This window comes from Hermetia illucens, chromosome 2 (assembly GCF_905115235.1).
Source record: "Hermetia illucens chromosome 2, iHerIll2.2.curated.20191125, whole genome shotgun sequence".
Lineage (NCBI taxonomy): Eukaryota > Metazoa > Arthropoda > Insecta > Diptera > Stratiomyidae > Hermetia > Hermetia illucens.
Window position 1 is genome coordinate 36020678 of NC_051850.1, and position 23390 is coordinate 36044067.

The following is a 23390-nucleotide window of genomic DNA, read 5'->3' on the forward strand; positions in this document are numbered from 1 at the left end:
GGGCCAGTGCGTTCCTCACGCTGTTTTATCGGTGGCTTAATTCGCAGGACGGCAATCAACGGCCGATGTTAAGGTGCGATGGTCTCATAGGGAACGACTTTACAATCAGTGACAGTGGTAAAATGTTGGCGTCTATGAGAATATAGTCGATTTGCGTTTTACTGTTCCCACTATAAAATGTAGGAAGATGAGACAATCGTTTTACGAACCATGTATTCATAAGTACAAGGTCATGGGTTTCCGCAAAATCAACTATACGCTCGCCACCCTCATTGCGCGCTCCGAACCCCTTTCCCTCATGGCATCTGTTACCGTCTGCCTTTTCACCCACATGACCATTAAGGTCGCCGGCAATAATTATGTAATCGTCAGCAGGCACGTGACAAGTCTTTTCATCGAGAAGTTGCCAGAAGGCATCTTTCTCGGCGTCAGATCGACCTGTCTGTGGTGCATACACGGTGAAGAAGTGAATAGTGCGATCAGCTGATATAATGGTGAGCTTCATCAGCCGATCATCAAATCGTTCGGCTTCTTTAATGGCATCACGGAAACCCTCTGAGATGGCAATGGCAACACCATATTGAGTGTGTGGGTTACCAAAACAGGGAAGTTTGTAGCCATTTTTACCGCGTACGCGTTCAATGTCACAGCTTTTGGCATCAGACCATCGGGTTTCTTGCAGAGCGCAGATATCAATGCGCCTTTTCCGAAGGGCTCTTGCGAGTTGCTCGCTCTTTCCAGTTAGGGTACGAACATTTAGCGTGCAAACATTTGTTTTGTTCGTTGTGTGCGGACTAACTTGCTTACGTTCTGACGCCGTCCATGCGTCAGGAACCCTTGCCCATTTCTCGACAGGACCGGGGCCCGTCCTGCCCTTTGACACCCATTGCCTCGAAATTACCAATCGAGCAGCAAAATTGTCAGGCTTTGTACTTCGCTTCTCCTCTGATTTTGACTCCATCCAACCTTTCTTAGTTCTCTTCAATTCCCTCGCCAGGAATACCCTCAAGTACTGCTCCGTGATCTGGTTACCTTCCCGTAATTGTGATTGTCTTGCCTTTGAAAATGTGCAAATTAATTCGTCAATTCCCTTTTCTTTAAGAAAAGCTTCCCACGTATGGACTACCTCTCCCGCCTCCCCTATCTGAACCGTGCCTTCCTACAACAGGGTAGATCCTATCTGGATTTATGCACATTTTTAAGGTTTTGTGTGAAACAAAACCTTATTAGAATCGAGACGGTGTCTGTCTATCCGTCTATCCGTCTGTCTTTTTTTAAGGTTTTGTGTGAAACAAAACCTTATTAGAATCGATTCGATGTCTGTCTGTCCGTCTGTCTGTCTGTCTGTCTGTCTGTCTGTCTGTCTGTCTGTCTGTCTGTCCGTCTGTCTGTCTGTCTGTCTGTCTGTCTGTCACAGCCGATTTATTCGGAAACGGCTGAACCGATTGTCACGAAAATTAGTAGAAGTATGTGATCTGCCGTTCCCTTTACATGCAGTAACTGACGCCATTTTGCGTTAAGTTTAAGGGGGGCTCCCCATACATGAAAAAGGAGGGTGCAAAATTTTTTTTCATAAAATGTGGCCATGTGGGGTATCAAATGAAAGGTCTCAATTAGTACTTTTCGAAACTGGTTCAATATTTGATACTGGGTGAAACATAGGGGAGTGAGGGTTCAAAATATGACCCCCAAAATGTGTAACAGGTCTCGTTCTCAGAACCTATCCAACCGAAAAATCTGAAAAAAATCTCAGTAGTGCATCTCTACGAAAGCTAGGCCTCAAAATATATCCGGTTCCGATATCTGCACAAATAAAGTTAATAATAGTATATTTCCACATTTTAGAAATTTACCCGGCACCCCCCTTATGTTCATTCCAGGAGTACAAAATTTGGCATGCATATAATGAAGAACATAATGCACAATTTGGTCAAGTTTGAAGAAAATCCTACTATTATTAACAAAGTTATAGAGGGTAAAACTTTACAATTTTTGGTGAATTTCGTGCACTCTACAACCTGCATGACGTCATCATCACATATCAATTTGTCAATACCACAACGAAGTAAGTTCGTATAAATTGGGTGGAAAAGAATTATTTTGTTTTAGTTCTTTAATCATTTGTATATAAATATCAATTATTCCAACGAGACATGTGTGTATGTAGGTATATAGTATATGTGTGCTAATGAACTTTGCGGGTAGTGCCTAATTTAGATAGATATAAGAAGTAAATCGGAAATATGGGTGCGATCAATTTATATACGTGCCTATATGTGTACAGTATTCGAAAATAGGCAGTTTGTTTGTTTAGGGTGAGCGTAACATCTACGGCTGTAATATGTACGTATGTCTCGTAGTTTTGTAGCTGTATAGGGGTAGAAAAATGTGCGTTGAAATTTCTTAGATAAGATGAACACAAAACCTTTATACCCGAAGCACGAGCTTCCGGTATTCCGACTTGTTTTTTTTTTGAGGAGGTGGAAATCTTCAAAAGACACTGGTCTGGACACACCAGCGTGTGGGATTTTTACCCACTAAAACCACCTCCGACTCCCTCCCTGCCCCGCGGAACCACCATAAGGTACTACATCACGGGGCGGAGTCAGCTTACTCTAGCTTAATCACATTTCTTCTATACGCGGCGCACGTGACCGCGTTTTTCTCCTTTCCTCTCCCTTTCGCAATTTATCTTGAATTGATGCGATCATGGAGTTGACCGCATCCCAATTCTCTTGATGTGCTAGCATTTTCGGCACCAGATTCTCTGGTACCAGCACCCCTCCTAGAGTCTCCTCTAGGTTCCTCCTTTCTTCCACAAATCTCGGACAGTGGAAGAATACATGCTCTGGGTCCTCTGGGACTCCATCGCAATTTGGACAGTCGGGGGAGGTCTCCAATTTAAACCTGTGAAGGTATTGGGGATATCCTCCATGTCGCGTGAGAAACTGGGTGAGATTATAATTAATCTCACCGTGTCGTCTCTCCAACCACTCCTTGGAATGAGCCTGTGAGTCCACCGACCCTTTACCGAGCGTTCCCACCGCTCTTGCCATCTATTTATGGATCTCTCCCTCTCAGCCTTCTTCGTCTGCAATAAGGGAGAGATTGGCTTCGCATGGTATATATTCGCCATCTCATCTGCCAAGATGTCAATCGGCATCATTTCAGAGATGACGAATGCTGCATCATCTGAGACAGTCCTGAAGGCAGAGCATACCCTCAGAGCTGTCCTCCTGTAGACTGCATTCAGTTTGCTAGTATTAACTGACATCCGCAACGTCTCGCTCCAAACTGGGGTCGCATAGAGCATGATTGAGGTCACCACCCTGGCTATAAGCAACCTAGAGGTATTCCGTGGCCTTCCCACGTTCGGCATCATCCTGGCCAGGGCCATACTAGCTTTGGATGATTTATCACAAACATACTGTACGTGTTGCTTATAGCTGAGCTTCCTGTCTATCACCACCCACAAGTATTTGATGGTCGGCTTGGAAGTGATGATATGAGTCCCGACTCTAACACAGGCGTAATTCCTCTTCCGGCGCTTCGTTATGAGGACCGCTTCCGTTTTTTCCTCCGCAAGTGTCAGACCAGAGCTCTCTAACCAGCATTTGACAGCACTGATTGCCTCGCTTGAGTATAACTCAGCATCTTCAAGATGCTTTGCGACAACAACCAGTGCAATGTCGTCAGCGTAACCCACCACTGTGGCTTCCTCCGGAAGGGGAAGATTAAGTACATCGTTGTACATCGTTGTACATCATGTACAACGATGTGTCCGTCTGTCTGTCCGTCTGTATGTCTGTCTGTCTGTCTGTCACACCCGATTTATTCGGAAACGGCTGAACCGATTGTCACGCAAATCGGTGAGAGTATGTAATCTGGTGTTCCCTTCACATGCAGTAAGTGGCGCCATCTTGTGTTGAGTTTAAGGGGGGCTCCCCATACATGTGAATGGAGGGTGCAAATTTTTTTTCACAGAATGTAGCCATGTGGGGTATCAAATGAAAGGTACTTTTCGAAACTGATATTTTAATATTTTAATATTTGATGTTGGGTGAAACATAGGGGAGTGAGGGCTCAAAATATGACCCCCAAAAAGTGTAACAGGTCTCGTTCTCAGAACCTATCCAACCGAAAAATCTGAAAAAAATCACAGTAGTGCATCTCTACGAAATCTAGGCCTCAAAATATATAAGGTTCCGATATCTGCATAAATAAAGTTAATAATAGTATATTTTCACCTTTTAGAAATTTACCCGGCGCTCCCGTTATGTTCATCCCAGAAGTACAAAATTTGGCGTGCGTATAATGAAGAACATAATGCACAGTTTGGTTTGAAGAAAATCCAACTATTACTAAAAAAGTTATAGGTGGTGAAACTTCACAATTTTTTGTGCATTTCGTGCACTTTTCAACCTGCATGACGTCATCATCACATATCAATTCGTCAATACCACAACGAAATGAGTTCTTATGAATTGGGTCGCAGAGAATTATTTTGTTTTAGTTTTTTAGTTATTTGTCAACCAGACATGTGTGTATGTAGGTATATGATATCTGCGTGCTAATCAACTTTGCGGGTAGTGCCTAATTCAAATAGATATAAGAAGTAAATCGGAAATATGGGTACGATCAATTTATATACGTGCATATATGTGTACAGTATTCGGAAATAGGCAGTTTGTTTGTTTAGGGTGAGCGTAATATCTGTGGCTGTAATATGTACGTATGTCTCGTAGTTTGGAAAAATATGAAGGATTATATTGGATTTGTAGCTATGTACGGATAGATGCGTTGAAATTTCTTACATAAGATGAACACAAAACCTTTATACCAAAAGCGCGAGCTTCCGGTATTCCGACTTGTTTAAACTTTGCTCGGGTCTGATGGACTGCTCCGCCGCTAACGACATCGCCTGCCGTCCTGCGTCTTATAACACACGCAACGCAGACATTTTCAACGTGCCCTTCGCAGAGCTCGAAACCTACTTCCATTCCCCGATTCCTAGGCTTTGCCGAAATTACAACGAACAACAGCTTGGTCCTTTTAACTTCTCTACTTTAAGTAGTTTTAAACATAGAATAAGGTTATTGCTTTCTCCTCCTCCTGAGGACAATAAGTAATTGGAGTTTACTCTGTTTGTTGTTAAATTATGACACCGATGATGGACTCAAGGATTGTACTGCCTCCAAAGGTACCCCTCAAAACCCCATACAGTCCCCACTGCTGTGGTTACGCGACGGAATCAACTAGACCAGAATGGCCAACGAATGGTTCGCTCTAGAACCACTTGGCCCACAACAGAAGAGGAGGAGTGCAGGCTACTCAGGAAGATCTGGAGGGAGTGGAAGCAAATATCGTCGAATCGGCAATGATAGCAAGTGAACATGGTGGATATCTCATGCTCCGTTTAGGGGATATTGGAAACCATATTTGTACATATATAAACAATTTCCTTTTCAAGCCGTTTCCAGGGTTCAAAAGTGTTCATTTTTCCTCCTCCAAGACACTGCAATGGGAAGGCCAATGGCCGGAGCTACCCCATGAAGCTAAAATTTCCATATTCCCTTAAACATCTTTGCCTTTAATTAAAGTTTAACGATGTGTGGAGCCCTTTCCCCAAAGCTATACCTACATCTAGTAATTTAGAGGACCACAAACCATTTTACGACTCGCATTACAGGTTATTATCTTCCAAGATAATTACATGTGACTGATAGGAATGGAAGCGACCGAAGCATTAAAATATTTAAGCAGAACTGGGTACTGGTAAATTCAGATCCTTTCCATTTCAATTTATTCGGAAAAAACGAGATAAATGAGCAATTGTTAAGCTCATGAATAAACCATGATTCTGCCTTTTCACTCAAATGGTTACGAATTATCCTATCAACACCGTTCCCAATAACGTTAAAATTCAATTAAGATCCTCCACTTTGGAATTTCGTATTCTGCTCGGCTCTCCAGGAGATGGGAAAAAGAAGCAGATTTCATCCTCCCTTTCATCACCAGCAAGTGAGATACATTACAAGAAAATTGAAAAACTAATTAACTGCGGCTTTGTGTATCTTGGATACATGCAGTCAGTAGGGAAGCCTTATCTGGTGTAGCGCAGATAGATATTTACTGGCAAATGAACGCTTCAGCCTGAATAATTTATCTGCTTTCTTGCACACGTACGTATCTGCAATGTACATTTGCAACTGGAACCTGAAGCGCTGAGGCAGGACTAAAGCGGTAAGCACCGCTGCAGGTATTAACTCCATTATCACCTCGACTGTCGATGAGGAGTTGGGTCGTTATTACTCGTCCGCGACTGTTGGCCCCGCCGCTGAAGTTTAATCATTTTATTCCTAGGGAGTGCCTCCAAGTGGATGTGTTGACGAGCACATAAAATGGAACATAAAAGCAGCAGTCCTGATCCCAGACGAAGCTCTTAGAATTATTGCAGAAATCTCTTAGAGCGGCTTTTGTCGTCCGGGTACGATGCAAGCCTGCCAAAGTAAATACTCGTTTATTTCTCCCCATAATCCTTCGAGCGCTCTCACGTACCTGAATAGGTGTACACCTGCAATAGGTACATTACCAGGTCGTTAGGTTCCAAATAAAATAAAAATAAGCAGAAAATGTATATTAGGCTCAACTTCATTCCCCCATGTCCTTATATGCCTTACAAAGTCCTGACGTACGCTCCAATGAAGCCAGAGAAAAATAGAAGGATTTGGTGAAATGATGATAAGGGGTCGGTCGAGTACTTGTTAAATCATTCATTTAGCTCCAGGGTCAGGATACATGCACTACAAGAACCAAACAACGACAAGACCTATATTTATCTCCACCTCCATAACTGCATCATACTCATACAGTGGATGCCATGGATGCCTGCAGAACTTCACCTGAACCTGCTGAACGATGTACATATCAAGCCACGTAGGCATGTGTGTAAGGGACAAGAAATGAAATGAAATTTTCCGTGCAGCACTCCATGAATCCTACAATATGTGAGGTACCGTGGAGATGGAACAAGGTTGCATGCATATGATTAATGTAGACGAGCGAGTAGAGAATGGACCTGGCAGAAAGAAGGACCATAGAAAGGATGTTCATAAATAAAGCTCTGTGAGCACTTGGTGATGGAAAAATGGAAAAAAATGTCCATAGAAACAAAGGAATACCACGATGTACACTCTCCTAAATTGCATGTGGTATGACCAGTTTACGAACTGTTTCATGGCTTGGGATAGTTGCAAAGTGCGTATGTGATAAAGGACGGTATTCTAAGTGTGGTCATAACTTTTCATTCGGCAGTGGAACGAATTGAATTCCTTCAACTTTATGTTCCTCCGTCTTGAAGTTTTTAGGGGAACATTTAGAAGGATTTATGAATTATATGATCTGTGTTTACGGCCAACACCTTGGCAGAACATTTTATTTTATTGGCCTTTCCACATTTCATTATTAGTGATGAGGTTTGCGTTGAAAGCTTTTCATCATTACGGGAAATAAGCTACAGTGGATAAGAACAGCTATGGAAAGACCTAAGAGAAAGAAGGAGCTTATGGCCCGAAAACCAGGTCCGCCAGCTTTATGTATCTCCTACTTCCCCGAGCTTATTCAACCACGGTGGTGTCTTTTTGGAGAGAATCTTAGTTAACGTACCTTCTTTCATTACATACATATTATACCCCGCTAAGAGCGGGGTAGAGTAGAGGAAGGTAGCCATTATTTCGATATCTAATAAATCGGTTCAACGAGGAGGCTAGCTCAACTGCTTATATCGGAGCTAACCTCATGAATGTGGAATTCCTCCTAAATGAATCCGGCGTGGAGTGATCTTTTATTTCTGAAAGGACTACCCTTACGTCTCTTATTTGGTGACACACGGAACTAAAGAACTTAGCCGAACTCATTTCTAGTGGGAAATTTGCACTTGACCAGGTCAGAATGAGAGTGGTATGAGCTGCTAAGTATCCCTTCTATGCTTCTCCTAGAGCCTCGTTAGTAGATTCATTGTCAATATATGTATGGTTCCCTGAAGGGCTAGGTTGACTGTGTACCTTAAACAAAGCTTGATAGACTCCTGAGTAGAAGCAAAAATTAGAAAAAAGTCTGAATGACCTTCTTCTGGCTCTTCAACCTTTGTCGGATTCAGTAGCGAGTAGCGACTCATCTTGACCGGTTCCAACATTTTGCTAGGTCAAAGGCCTAATCAAAAGGAAGTCGCACTCTCAAATCATTATCCAACCAACCCCACAACAGTCCGATTAAATGAGGAGAAGGAGAAGGAGAAGGAAAAGAAACTAACAAAACGACGAAGGATTTCACCTCAAAACTGTGAAAAAGCATTCACGCTGTGCAAGAAAAGCTCATTGTCCCAATGCCTATGAAGGCGTTGGACTTCAATTTGAGGTCTGCATCAAAATCCTCTACAACAAATGAAAGGCAACAGGAGGATGGATAGACAGGATCACTTTTACTTAAGCTAATGTATCGAATTGGAAGCAGGGGATCTTAAGCTACAGTTGAAGGACAAAAGCTGGTTCGAGATTTTAGTACAAATAGAGACTCGTTAACACATGGATATAATTGGTAGCAGGCAGGAAATGATGATCAAATGTACAAACATAGACGGTATTAATATGTAAGAGGTGGTTTCTCAGGCCAACTCGAATCAGCGATGTCGTCTCTTTGTGGAACTTGAGTCATAGATTAACAGGATAAATACATTAAATTTGATGAAGGAATCCACAGCATCCTAGACGCAAAAATAATGGTTTTCAACCTCAAGCCTAAGTGCACCACGGAAAGAAGAGAACCGGACTGTCTCACGAACAAAGGAGATGTGGGAGAAGGGATAAGTAGAGGCGAGCAATCTCAAGCAATGCACTGCAGGATAGACTGACGCGGAATATAGCTCCCTGAGGCCAACTTATCCCTCTTTGGAGGTGAGCTATCTCTCCTCTAGGGCGATGTGTGGCTTTTCAGTGGCCAAGCCTCTCGTCTACCAAGACCGTTAGTCGGTGATGATTGACACACCATGTACGAGGTGACGCTACGGATCTAGACTGGGGAATCGAACAACACCTCCCCCAATCCAGGGTGTCATGCGAACCGTGCCCCTTTGATAGTTTGCAGTCGAAGGTAGCTGACTATTTTCGAACGCAGCCTCATTTATACCTGGTCGCCTCAGTGAGTAAGTTAGACCTTACTGTGCTGGGCTATGGTACGCCAGACCTCCTAACCCCCATACTGATTGGAATCAAATCAGTATCCGTAATAAAGTAAGAAAAAATACAGCCAATAAAATGGGACCCCGTATCGCAGACAAATTGGTTAACAAGGCGGAGAAACATGTCCGAAATACTGAGAGCCAGGTGATTACACCCAAGAAGGAAGAAGTTGGCACGTCAAGCAGTGGATCCAAAGTCATTGGTATACTGCGAGGAAGCACGTCTGGCATAAATATATCAGACGTTAGGAAGGTGACAGGTCTCAGTGGCGCAGGTGCTAAATGGTACCTGCGGTACCGGAAGGAAGGCCTGAAAGCAGAAGAGATCCTTAAGAAGGCTCAGGATAGACCTAAGCCATCTTTATCAGAGCTAAGCAAGCGGACGCAGTAGAGATTAGCCCGCATGAAGGGAATGTTCCCAAAAAATCCAAACCTGAACCCAAGAGGGGAGAAAACTTGGGCAGGTCAGGGATGAAGGCAGGCATGAGGAGGCCCGCCATTAGCTATGCTAGTGCGGTCAAGGGCATTCGACTGGCCATACTGCCAAAAATGTTTCAAGAGCAAATACTCACCCATGAAGAGCAGAAAACCACCGAAGACCTTGTCGTTAGGCAGATATGCAACGGATGGACTGTGAAACTTGTGTTCACCGACCAAGTCATATACTGGTGGACTGCGCGACAGAAGACACTACAGAGTGGCTTAGGACTATAGTTCCTAAATTGCCAGGCTGGGAAGAAGGAAAATTGTACACATTTGCTGGGGGTGATATACTAGGAGCACATATGGTAACAGTCTTCCTCCCAAAAACCACGACAATAGAGATGGAAGATCTCGTGGACCTCCTAATCGCTCAAAATGAGGATCTCCATAGGCGATTATGGGGAGTCTTCAGAAGCAAGGTGCACAGGGAAAAGTCGAGGGAAGAGACATCGGTTGAAAAGCGTACCGAGGTCCCTGAAGAAGTCTCAAAAGCCATATAGGCGGAAAGGAATGGTTCAGCCAGGGAAGTAGAGTCGCTGCTCAATGAAAAGCAGAAGCTGGACGACCTAGACCTAGGACTTCTAGGGCTCAGGGTGGACAGTGCCGCGCAGGACAGCACCATGGTGGAGGAGACGGGTGATACTCCCACAGCAATAACGGAGCCAATGGCCGGGACTAAGGCAGCCCAGATAAACCTCCACCATGCGAGAGCTGCATCTGCGGTAATTGCAAGGGCAAGTTCAAACGAGAACGTTGGAATAATGTTGACTGAGGAACCCTGGGTGTACCGGGGGGCAGATTCGCGGTCGGCAATGAGGAAGCATGCATGTAATTTGGGACTCCTTTTGTAAAAAATCAAGAGCTTGTATAATTCTTACATGTGATTTAATATATATATGCCTTTCAGAGTTCCTGGCCGAGGACCTTCTGACTATCCAAGTCTCGTTGGGAGCCAAGAGGAGCACTCGAGAGGCAGTCGTGGACTCGGGACACTTTTCAGGAGACGACATCCGGTTTCCACCGGAACAAGTCGCTAAACTGGTGAAGTACTGTAAAAAGAGAGCGTTACCACTTCTCCTCGGTTGCGATGTTAACATCCATCACGAAGTCTGGGGAAGCAGCGACAACAACCGAAGAGGTGAGTACCTTCTTGAATTTATTCTTGGCAATAAGTTAGAAATATATAACTTAGAGAACACTCCAACGTCTGTGACCAGCACTAGATAGGAGGTACTAAATATAACTCTAGGAAATACTCTAATGAACGGGCTGGTCAGGAATATGAAGGGTCTCGGACGAGCCTTCTATGTCTGATCACTGAATAATCATAATAATCGTAACTCCGAAATAAAAAGAATAATAAGGAATCCCAGGAGAACAGATTGGGAATCCTATGTAACGCACCTGAGCAACAACTTAGTCCACCTTGAAAGAGGCGGTGATATCAGGAGCGAACTGGAACTAGAGACAGTGGTGGAAAACCTCAAGACAGTCGTCATCGACGCATTTGAGGCCAGCTGTCCGGCTAAGACAGTTAAGTCATCAAAGGATGTACCATGGTGGAACAGGAATCTGGCCAGAATAAGAACAAAGGTACGAAAGCTCTTCAGCCGGGCAAAACAAACCGGGGACTGTATAGAAACGCGATCAGGAAAGCAACTCATTTCCCAGGGTCCTACACCATGGCGGTAGGTGACAATATCCTGCCTGATAACCCAATAACGAATAAAAGGGGAAGGAAAGAGAGCTGGAAACTAGCAAAAGAGGTATGCTCAGAAGCTATGCTAAGATGGGCAGTGGGAACCTTTAAACCACTGAAATCACCCGAAGTAGATGGCATTTTCCCAGCACTAATCCAGTGAGGTCTAGGAATTACCTTGGAGTCTCTTCTGAGGGTGGTAAGGGGCAGCAGAACCCTGAGATATATACCAAGGGTTCTAAAGCGTGACCCCGTACATCACCGTCAACACGTTTACCGGGCCAAGACGGTCAACTGAAACTGTTCTGCATCAGCTGACGGATATACTACGGGATGCCATAAAAACCAAAAGAATAGCACTGTGTGGGTTTCTGGATATCGAAGGAGCATTCGACAATACATCCCACACAATTATACAAAATGCCCTAAGCCCCAAGGGGGTGGGAAACACCCTGGCTTTCTGGATGGGCAAGATGCTAGAGAGTAGCCAAATAGAAGTACCGACAGATACAAATTCAAATGTCATGAATACTATTCTAGGTTCTCCACAGGGCGGGGTATTATCGCTGTCCAGTTTATCGGAAAGATTTTTGTTATGATCCGCTCGGGTGACAGCGACTGCTTTCTTACCTTCCCGGTTGGCATTCTTATAAATTTGCTAGTTAGGAAGCGTTATGTCGTCGAGAATTTTTTTTTCTTTTCATTTCAACATCATCATTCCAAAGCCAAGTATCTCGGTTGGTATACCGCTTGTCCGGTTTGGTGGCCCCGAGGTTGCAGAGGCCGCTTTGTGGATCGTATCTTTCATTTGGTTCCACGATTCTTTCACATTCGTAACCAACGCTCTGGATGGCGAAAGAGATCTGTATCGACTTGCCAAAATCCATAACGAACGTACACAGGATATCGAACATTTCTGTTGTGTGCACTAGTGACAAGAACAGTATTCTGCTTACCAACCGTCGAACCACAACGGATAGATGGCGACAATGCTTCGAGCAGATTTCAACTGAAGAATTTGCTCATCCTCCACTTCCACAATCATTGCCGACATTTGGACCAGTTCCACCTGTCAGCGCAACCGATGCTCAGAGGTGGCGGTGAGGAAGACGGGGCGGCAACCCTGTCGGCCAAACCAAAACCAAGTGGCCTAGGAAAACCTCCATAGTGGTGGCACCGGGAGACGCTGTACTCACTTTGGTTTGCCGGCCGTGATGCAGTAGGCGAATGCTCCAAAGGCCTAATTAGGGGGATCAGACCCGAGTCTGCACGGGGACTCATCTGAAGTGGCAAATTGGTCACGAAGCCTTACCAAGAATACTCTAGTATACACTGGTACCATGGGAATCAGGATAGCCCCTGGACTCTCATACTTCGGGTGAACTCCCGTTGTATGTGAGTACAGCTCGGTTGTTTGCGGTTGGCCCCTCTAGTGGGAGTTTCAGTGGGAGTGGTTGTGCTCAAGCGAGAAGAGATCTTCGGGCCTCGTCGTGGTGTTACGTTTCAACACGGGTGCCGTACTCTTTAGTTCGGTAGAGATTTAGGTAATTCTTGCATCCACCAGTATGAATGCTAAACCATGCATTTGGTATAGACTGGTACCGTTGTTGCTTGTCTCAGCGGGGCTCTGATTGTGGTCACAAAATCAATCCGTGTCTGAAGAGGAGCGTATGATTAAGTCTCCACGACAAGTACCTATGTTAAACACTCAAGAGCTTAACTGTCAGCGCAACTCAAGTCGAGGAGGCAATAAAACGAATGATATCGGAGAAAGCCACAGGACCTGACGACATCACAACTGAGCTCTGGAATGCGAAGAGCTGGAATCCAACACTGTGGCTCAGTGATTTTTTTTAATCGGGTTATTTAGGAAGGTAGAACACCATCTGACTGACAAGAAAGTACCACAGTTCCAATACGGAAAAAGAAACGTAGTTCAGCAGTTCAAATTACCATTCGATCCGGTAACTTTTCCATACCATGAAGGTTTTTGAAGCATCGTTCTTTTTACATTGCATTTCTGAATCTAGAGAAAGCGCTTAACCGTGTGCGATGTACTCATCTGGTATGCTTTACGACAACACTTAGTGCCAGAAGAACTCGTGCGCTGGGTCCAATTGCTCTATCAGGATCCGCAAAGTAAAGTTCGAAGTTTGGCGGGTGTATCAAAACCGCTTCGTGTCTTTGTTGGTGTTCATCAAGGAAATGCCCTTTCACCACTCCTCTTTATTCTTGTTATGGACACCGTTACACGGGATATGCAACGGCCTGCGCCCTATACACTACTTTATGCAGTTCATGGTTTCCCAGTATCTAATAGCAAAAATGATACCGAGTAACTCGTCCAAAAATGGAATGATCGCTTCATGCAACACGGTCTCAGATTGAATCTGAACAAAACTGAATTTTTGACGACCGATCCCATGAAACAGGTACAATCACTGTCAGCGGCAGTGATCTGCCCAGAACTGAGCGATTTAAATACCTCGGGTCAACGCTATCAGCCAATGGAAAACTGCGTTATGAAATTGCTTCACGCATTAATGCAACCTGGATGAAGTGGCGTTCCACAACTGGAGTTCTTTGTGATCGACGTATCAACGAACGTCTCAAATCTAAAATTTACCACAATGTCGTCCGTCCAGTCGCTCTCTATGGTTCTGAGTGTTGGTCGACTATGAAAGACAATGAACGGCGTCTTGCGGTAATGGAGACGAAGATATTGCGTTGGATGAATGGCGTGACACGTTTTAATCACATCCGAAATGAAGATATACACGATCGATATGGGGTTGCAGCGATCGTGGGAAAATTGTGATAGAGGCATCTTCGATGATATGGTCACGCAATTCGTGCTATCGGGAATTCAATTGCCAACATTGGTCTGAACATCGAAGTCGATGGTAAACGACCAAAAGGCAGGCCGAAACAACGGCGGCTTGACACACTGGATGGGGATTTAAGAGCCTCGAGATTGCACCCAGATCAGGCATTCGATAGAGCTAAATGGCGGCCAATCACCACGAGCCGACCCCGCTTGTGAATGGGATAAAGGCTGAAGAAAAAGAAAGAATAATTTTAGATACGAACTCCACTCCCAGCTATCTCACGAGCTGCTCGTCTAAGATGTGTGGGATCATTGTATAAGCTCTGTGAATTCTCCGTTACCCCCTAGTGAACGCAAATAAATATACTTTCAATCGCATTGTAATCAAGCTTCATTTGATCAAGGACTATTGCGTCTTTGACAATGTCTGTTTGAAAGCTTACCTGTGCCATTTAACTCTCTGACCTTGCTGGGAAAGTCATCCTCTTTGTTCTTCTGCTCTAATTTGTTTTGGCATACCATAGTTTGGGTTAGTTCATGGGGTTATTTGCTTTTAGCTGGAAAACTAAGATTATCATCACGCTTCCGCCGTTAGAAGATCTGGGAGATCTGGGAGTACATAAAACCGAACATTTTGAAAAGCAATTTATGTAGCAACATTAACTCTTTTTTTCTGCCTTAATTGATTACCAACTATTACTGGGTGCGGTGAAGCACTCCATTCGGCTGTATGGTGTCAGAAGTCATTTGTATTCAAAATCAGTGAGCTCCAGATTAGCACTATGTTAAGGTGGATACGGTTGTCCTTAATTCTCGCGGTTTTTACTCGCTTGCAACTGTCCCTTGGAAGAGTCAGTTCTTAGTTTAAATATAGGAAGAGAATCACTAAAATCTTGACTTCAATTGCAGCGTGATTTCTCCATTCTATTCGATGAATGCAAAATACTGGAAACCACGAAATTTTGCGAGGTGAACTGCTCGATCTCCAAAAGTCACAGAATATCTCTTTATTGGAACATCTTAGAAAGGGCATCCAAATTTGGCTTCACGTTTAAAATGTTTGGAAAACCTCCATCGGGAAAAGAATATGTTCAGATTTTTGAACATACAGTCGAAGATATTTGCCCGCTATTGTCCAAGTCGAAATCCGGGAATATGTTTCTGCTTGTACTGGACGAAATAAAAAAGCACGCGAAACTTCCCAAATGTCCTGTTGAGAAGGTGAGTGGATTCTCCCACCATCGTTGGAGGTCATTGGGTATAATTAGACATCTTTGTAAATAATTTCACAGGATGTCTACTATTTGGAAGACTACTCCTTCGCAGTTGAGAGATTACCACCGTATGTTCCAGAAGGTCAATTTCTACTAATTTTTGATGCATTTGGCTATACAATGAACGGCACCTATGAGAAATGTGCTACTTATTCAGTGAAGTGTAGTCTACAGTCCAGATTGAACCCATTTAGAAACAAAGGAAAAACTGAGGTTAAAAAGAAAAACTAATCATAACAAAAGTTACTTGCTCTGTTTTAATAATTTATGAAAGGATATCGGGTGTTGTTAATCGATTTAATCTTTTTCTCCTTGAAAAAAGCAATGTTCGAAAATTATTGGCTAAATAAAGTTAAAAAATCTTATTTGTTCTCGTCGTTTTTAATTGACATTATTTCCAGATTACGAAATAAATATCGAATAAAGTCAGCGGTCCTCCAGATAGGGGGTTGGGTAGGGCTGACAACCCTACACGGAAAACCGATGTTACGAAGCCACGGAAGGAGCCTTGAGCAGGATGGATTTTAAAACGACGAACCCGGCAGCAACAAGGGAAAAGCGATTTGCCCATTTTCTTAGCGAACGTACGCTCCCTGTACAGATCGAATGCTGCTGAGCAGTTAGCCGATACTTTGTCCCAATATAAGGCTGACGTAACACCATTGCAAAAGATGTGGTCAACAAGGACCGGTCTCCTGGAGGAGAGTCGCTACCATGTGCTCGGAGTAGGTTTCCTAGTCAGCCAAAAAATAAAAGCTGCTGTTATCGGCTTTGAAAATATAAGAGAAAAGCTATGCACTCTGCGCTTGCGAGGCAAATTTAGAAATGTAAGCCCGATCAAGGTTCACGCCCCTACAGAGGAGCCCACAGAGTCGGAGAAGGAGAGGGGCAGTTGAGCGGACCCTCGAAGCCTGCCCCTGATATGATACCAAAATCATACTTGGAGATTTCAACAGTCAAGTAACGACGGAACCCGTATTCAGGCGATACGTTGGCTCCCATAGTTTACACCAAAATACAAATGATAACGGACTGCGGATTATTCAAATAGTAATGTCACACGAAATGGTTGTTGGAAGTACCTGGTTTGCGTTGAAAGCGGTCCACAAACATACATGGGCCTCTCCAGACGGGACCACTTTCAAAATTGACCACGTGCTGATTGAACGTCGCTACCTCTCAGCCTTGATGAATGTCAGAACATATAGGCTGGCCCGGACAACTATCTCGTTGGCATAGTGCTCGACGCTCGAATTACGACACCACCTGCAATCTCCTCTCACAATCAGATGAGAGTGAATACTGAAGCCATTCAAAACACAGCCCTCCGCAACACCTATAAGAGGGAAATGGTTGTCGCAATAACCACAGTGAACAGAGATCCTGGAGATGCCGCATCAACAAATGATCTTCACAATCACCTGAAGAACGGTATCATTGATACGGTCGGGCCTCAACCGCCAAAAAAGTAGGAACGGCTGGTTTGACGATGAATGTAAGCTAGCTACGGAATGGAGGAATGCTGCCTACCGAGTCATGTTGGATTCCCAAAGAACGTGGGCACGCGCAGAGACATATCACGAACTCCGTCGAGCGGACAAGCGATTTTACAGAGGGAAAAAGAAAGCCTGGGAGAACCAATAGGTCTGTGAACTCGAAAAGCACAGGGAGCAACCGCACCAGGCGCGGAAGTTTTACCAACAAGTCAGGAGGATGAAACCTTATACACCTCGATGCTCATCCTTGCGAGACAAAGAGGGAAATCTGATTTCCGACAGAATGGGTATATTAGACTGAACAGCACGAGCATCGGCGAGTATACCACCAAGTATAGGAGAAACAATTCGTGCAATTCATCGGCTTAAAAATCATAAGCCGCCAGGAGCCGATGGAATTACAGCCGAATTGGTTAAATATGGAGGCGACAGGTATGGGACAGCGAATCAATGCCTGACGACTGACAGAGAGGCGGTATCTGTCTCATACATAAAAAGGGAGATATCACACAGTGCAGCAACTAGAGAGGTATCACGTTGCTGAGTACCATTTATAAGATATCCTCCGCTATCTTGCTAGGCCAGATAGCCCCATACGCCCAGAACATTATTGACCTATACCAAAGAGGCTTCACTCCTGGCAAATCAGCAGCAGATCATATTTTCTCGGTGCGGCGATGGAAAAACTGTTGGAATATGGACATCAGTTGCACCATTTTTTCATCAACTTTAAAGCCGTCTGTGATAACATAGCCAGGGTAAAACTGTACGCCGCCATGATAGAATTCGGTATCCCGACGAAATTGATAAGACTGATTAGGCCAGATAAAAGCAGCAGGATCACTCAGAAGACCATTTGACGTCAACAATGGTGTCCGACAAGGGGATACTCTATCATGCGTCCTCTTTCATCTGGCCCAGGAGAAAGTGATCCGTGATGCTGAGGTAAATGTGAGGGGAACGATCCTCTTCAAGTCCACCCAACTACTGACCTATGCTAACTACTGGCCCATATCGACATCATGGGAAGAACAACCCAAGATATACAAACTGTGCGAAATCTTGGGCTGGACATCAATGAAGGCAACACGAAATATATGGTGGCAACGTCATCACCAAAAATCAACCAACCAACAACATGAAACCGCACTGGTCAAACGGGAAGAATAAAGATTGGAGACTATAACTTTGAGACCGTTGATAATTTCTCATATCTAGGGTCGAAAGTTACAACCGATAACTGCTACGCTACGCGCACGGTTGTTGTCAGCCAACAGAGCCTATTTCAGCTTACAAAAACTGTTCCGCCCGAAACGTCTCACCATAGGGTCAAAGCTCTTACTGTATAAGACAATGATCTTGCCAGTGCTCATATATTCCTTGGAGACTTGAGTTCTTAGCAAAAAAAATTGCCAACTCTTGGTCGCATTCGAGAGAAGAATCCTCCGAAGAATTTTTGACCTCTTACATGAAGATGGACGATTCCGTAGCCTACATAACGACGAAATCTATGAGCGATACCATGACCGTCCGGTTGTGGATAAAATTCGGCTCAATAGGTTATGGTGGGCGGATCACTTAATCCGTATGGATGAGGATGATCCAGCCCGGAAAGTCCATAAGGGCAATATCTATGGTAGAAAAAGAAGACGAGGCAGACCCTGCCTAAGATGGAGCGATGGCGTAGGTCAGGACACCAGACATGGATGATGATAATCAGCGATTGTTGATTTTACTCAAAAGAAGTCGGGAAACCAGAAGCTGGACGCTACAGGTATGAAAGGTTTTGTGTATTTCTTTTATCAAGATATTTAAGTGTGCATTTGCTCCATTAGTACGTAGCACGTAATGTATGCATATATTATGTGAGAATATCCACTTTCAAGTGATATTGACATTCAGTCTTGAATTTGCAAAGAAGTCACAACTTTGACCTAACATAACTTTGTTAGTAATGGTGCGATTTCCACCAAACTTAGTAGTGCCATGCTCAATATAGACTATTTTGCTGCCTGGTGTTAGGATGAACTTATGGGGTGTTCTGTAGTCAATTACTGAAAATTATAGTGACATACTATTATTAATTTTATTTGAATAGGTGTCGGTATAGAGGGTGAAAACCACTTCATTTTTTTCAGATTTTTCGTTTGGGTAGTTTCTGAGAATGGATCCGTCAAAGAAATGGTCACTTTCAACCCCCGGCATTTCCCACCTTTTCAACAAATGACAAAACTAAGACCGGCTTCGGAAAGTACTAACCAAGACCTTTCATTTGATACTACATGACTAAATTTGGTATATGGGGAGCCCTCCCTCCCTTATATTCGATGTAGAATTATGTAACTCACTGTGTGCGTGAGCGTTCGTAGCTCCCGCCTTTTCACAAAATTTGGTTTGAATCGCTATAACCTTCTCCGATAAAAATGCGTGCTACAGACAGACAGACAGGCAGTAAACCTATCTTAATAATGTTTTGTTTTACACAAATAAGGTTTTGTTTTACAGAAAAAAGGTTTTGCTTTCCACAAAACCTTAAAAATAACCGGTGGACCGCACACGGGGAGCCGTACAACTTCGGACCTGAGTGCCGCAATCAAAAGGGAAGATTTAAGATTTATCCTCCATCGATGCTTCTCCTGAGGAGGATGCCCTCACATTCCCAAGCCTGGCTAGCACAGAGGCGTGTAAGCGCGTGTTAATGGAATATTCCGATGGAGCTTTAATATTAGCGGGTGAACTTTGTTGGTCAAATTTCCACCGGACCGATCGACGCTCTTGGTGCATGCCTTGTCCAAGTGTCCAACCATGAGGTACTTGGAACACCTATTTACTGAAATTTACTCTCTCAGATGTCAGACAACTCATCCGATTCGAACTTTCTCCATCTCTAATATCTTCTGCGCTGCCTTCTCTGGTAGCCACTTCCTAGTCGGTTGAGTACTACCATTGGCTTTCCTCAGACTCACAATGTATTATCTACCCAGTTCCTCCAACTTAAATTGTCTTGTCAAGGATATTTGCATATTTCTTCTCTAGAGTGTGTAGATCTCATACTTTTGGGTCCTATTTTCCCCCAAGTGAGTTCTTCACTTGGTTATAAAAGCCGCCCATTGTGCCCAAGCTGGATTTTTTTCAACTAAAATGTAAGTTCGCCTTTCTGGGACCTCGGGTTTGGCTGACATCTCCGGCTAGATCTTTTAGGTCTGGGCCAGATTTGACTCTCATTAGTATTTCGGCGTATAATATTGAATATTATAATTGCCGCTGAGCAAATTCCCACCTGACGGTTTCTATACGGTTTACTTATGATGTCAATTTCCATCTCAGATTCGAACGTAGTCTGCTCAAGTAAATCCTGAGCGACCCTGCAATGATTCAGGTTTATTTGAATAAACCTCATTTTCTCATTCCAGTGAGTGCCTTCCTAAATTCCGGGCATTTACCACTTCCGGCAATATGCCGGTTATCCTGTCCCCCTTTGGCACTTGGGGTCCCTATTGCACTCTCTGACAATATGGCCTTTCTCCACACACTTTATGCATCGATCCGATCGATCAAGGTGGTTGGAACATGCATCGCTAAGTGCCCAAACACGAGGCATTTAAGGCACCTCTTTAGTGAAATTTGTTCTCTTAAACGGTAGACAACCCATCTAATCCGAACCCTTCTGGCAGCCAACAACATCTGCGCTGCCTTTGCTTGTACTCGTATTGTGGCCGTTTGTATACCACCACAGGCTTTTCGTAAGCCCACAACAGACTCCTCTGTAAGTTCTTTCAACTTCAATTACTCCATCAGAGCAGTACAAATTTTTCCTTTCGATGTCACTTCATCGAGATCCGTACATTATATGTAGATCTCATGTTTTTGGGCACGCACAGCGGCATTCTCCCCAAGTGAGTCCTTCACCCGAGTGCGAAAGTCACCAGTTTTGCCAACGCTGGATGTTTTCAGCTCGAACATGAGATCCCCTTTCTGAGTTCTTCAGATTCTGTTTACATTTCCGCTCAGATCTTTTAGGTCGGGATTAGCTTTAACCTTTTTAAGGTTTTGTGTAAACACAAAACCTTATTAAAATCGGTTTACTGTCTGTCTGTCTGTCTGTCTGTCTGTCTTTTTTTTTTTTTTTTTTTCCCGATGGAAGGTGGAAAGCTTCAAAAGCTACCGCAGGCTCCTGCCACACGGTTATGTGGGACTCTTACCCACTAAAACCACCTCCTTCTCCTTCCACTCTCCCCGCGGGACTCCCATTTGGTATTACGTCGCGGGGCTGGATCAGAATTTATTCTGCACTTATGTCAACATTCGTGTTCCTCTCGCGTTCATTCTTTCGGATGACTTCCTCCTGCCTAAGCTTCTTTCCGATGGCTGTAGTAACTTTTTCAACTTCGGTCCATATCCCCTTGGCTTTCACCATAAGCTCCATGATATTTTCGGGTGTAAAGTGCTCCCCGGTTGTAGCTTCTAATGTAGCCCTTTGGGTTTCGAATCTGGGGCAGTGAAAAAAGACGTGTTCTGCGTCCTCTGGAATGTTTGCACACTGTGGGCAATATGGCGAATCATCACGCCCAAATCGATACAGATATGCTCGATAGCCTCCGTGTCCGCTCAAGAATTGAGTTAGGTCGAAACCTACTTCGCCGTGAGGTCGTTCGATCCATTTCCGGATATCCCATATGATTTTGTGAGTCCAACGGCCTTTTTCTGACTCGTCCCACTTCTCTTGCCATTCCGCGACAGTTTCACCTCGTGCGAACTGTCGCCGACGGGCAGGAGATTCTCCGGTGAGGTACGTTCGATCGTAAAGTCGTTGTGTTTCTTTCGCCAGAATCTCAATCGGGATCATTCCTGCTATTACGCAAGCTGCTTCATTAGAAATTGTTCTGTAAGCGCAACATGTTCGGAGTACACTTATGCGATACGCAGCTCCAATCTTTTTCTTATTTATTGTATTTACCAGTGCATCTGCCCATACTGGGGCTGCATACAGTAGGATCGAACTGACCACCCTTGAAATAAGGAGTCGACGGCTCGGCCTTGGGCCACCTATATTTGGTAGCATTCTCGCAACCAGCGCTCCGATGTTATATGCCTTGGTTGCTGCACCCTCCACATGCAATCTGTCTGTCTGTCTGTCCGTCTGTCTGTCTGTCTGTCTGTCTGTCTGTCTGTCTGTCTGTCTGTCCGTCACACGCATTTTTCTCGGAGATGGTTGTAGCGATGGACACTAAATTTGGTAGAGAGGTGGGAACTGTGAACGCTCACGCATACAGTGAGTTACATCCTTTTACGACGAATTTAAGGGGGGGTCCCCATACATGCAAAAGGGGGGTGTAAATTTTTTTTTTCATCAAATATAGTCATGTGGGGTATCAAATTAAAGGTCTCGGTTAGTACTTTTCGAAGCTGGCCTTAGTTTTGACATTTGTTAGAAAGGTGGGGAATGCGGGGGGTTGAAATTGATCATTCCTTTAAGGGGGCCATTCTCAGAAACTACCCAACCGAAAAATCTGAAAAAAATCAGGAGGCTGCCACTATATGGTGCCTGGGCTCCGAAATACCTTCCATAGTAATATCTGTACAAATAAAGTTAATAATAGTATATTACTATAATTTTTAGTAATTGACTGCAAAACCCCCCCTTAAGTTCACGCTAGCACGACGAAATTTCACAGCAGTATAGAGTATAATATAGAGCATGATCTTGCCAAGTTTGGTGGAAATCGTACTATTACTAACAAAGTTATAATACGTCAAAGTTGTGGCTTCTTCGCAAATTCAAGACTATGAATGTCAATATCATCCGAAAGTGGATATTGTCACATAATATATGCATATATCACCTGCTACGTACTAAGAAATACACAAAACCTTTCGTACCTGAAGCGTTCAGCTTCCGGTTTCCCGACTTGTTAAGAATCTCCGCATAGGACAGATTACCCTTACTGGAGACAACAATCGCATCTGGACGAGTTAGCACTTTTGCTTTTCGTTTCGCTTGTGTAAACACAAAACCTTATTAAAATCGGTTTACTGTCTGTCTGTCTGTCTGTCTGTCTGTCTGTCCGTCTGTCTGTCTGTCTGTCACACGCATTTTTCTCGGAGACGGTTACAGCAATTGACACCAAATTTGGTATAAAGGTGGGAAGTGTGAACGCTCACGCATACAGTGAATTACATCCTTTTACGTTGAATTTAAGGGGGGGTCCCCATACATGCAAAAGGGGGGTGTACATTTTTTTTTCATCAAATATAGTCATGTGGGATATCAAATTAAAGGTCTCGGTTAGTACTTTTCAAAGCCGATCTTAGTTTTGACATTCGTTGGATGGGTGGAGAGCGCGGGGGGTTGAAATGGATCACTTCTTTAAGGGGG

At 44.0% G+C, this 23390-nt stretch overlaps 2 protein-coding genes across 2 annotated transcripts in view; one reads left to right on the forward strand and one right to left on the reverse strand.

Annotated features, from left to right (window-relative positions):
- Nucleotides 1-23390, reverse strand: part of LOC119647775 — a 553287-nt gene that overhangs the window by 384746 nt on the left and 145151 nt on the right. The gene's annotated exons all lie outside the window — the stretch shown is intronic.
- Nucleotides 15020-15725, forward strand: LOC119647781. The gene is made up of 2 exons (XM_038048963.1): nucleotides 15020-15095; nucleotides 15154-15725. Exons 1-2 carry the CDS (start codon nucleotides 15027-15029, stop codon nucleotides 15526-15528), a joined length of 444 nt encoding a protein of 147 aa, XP_037904891.1. The 5' UTR covers nucleotides 15020-15026; the 3' UTR covers nucleotides 15529-15725.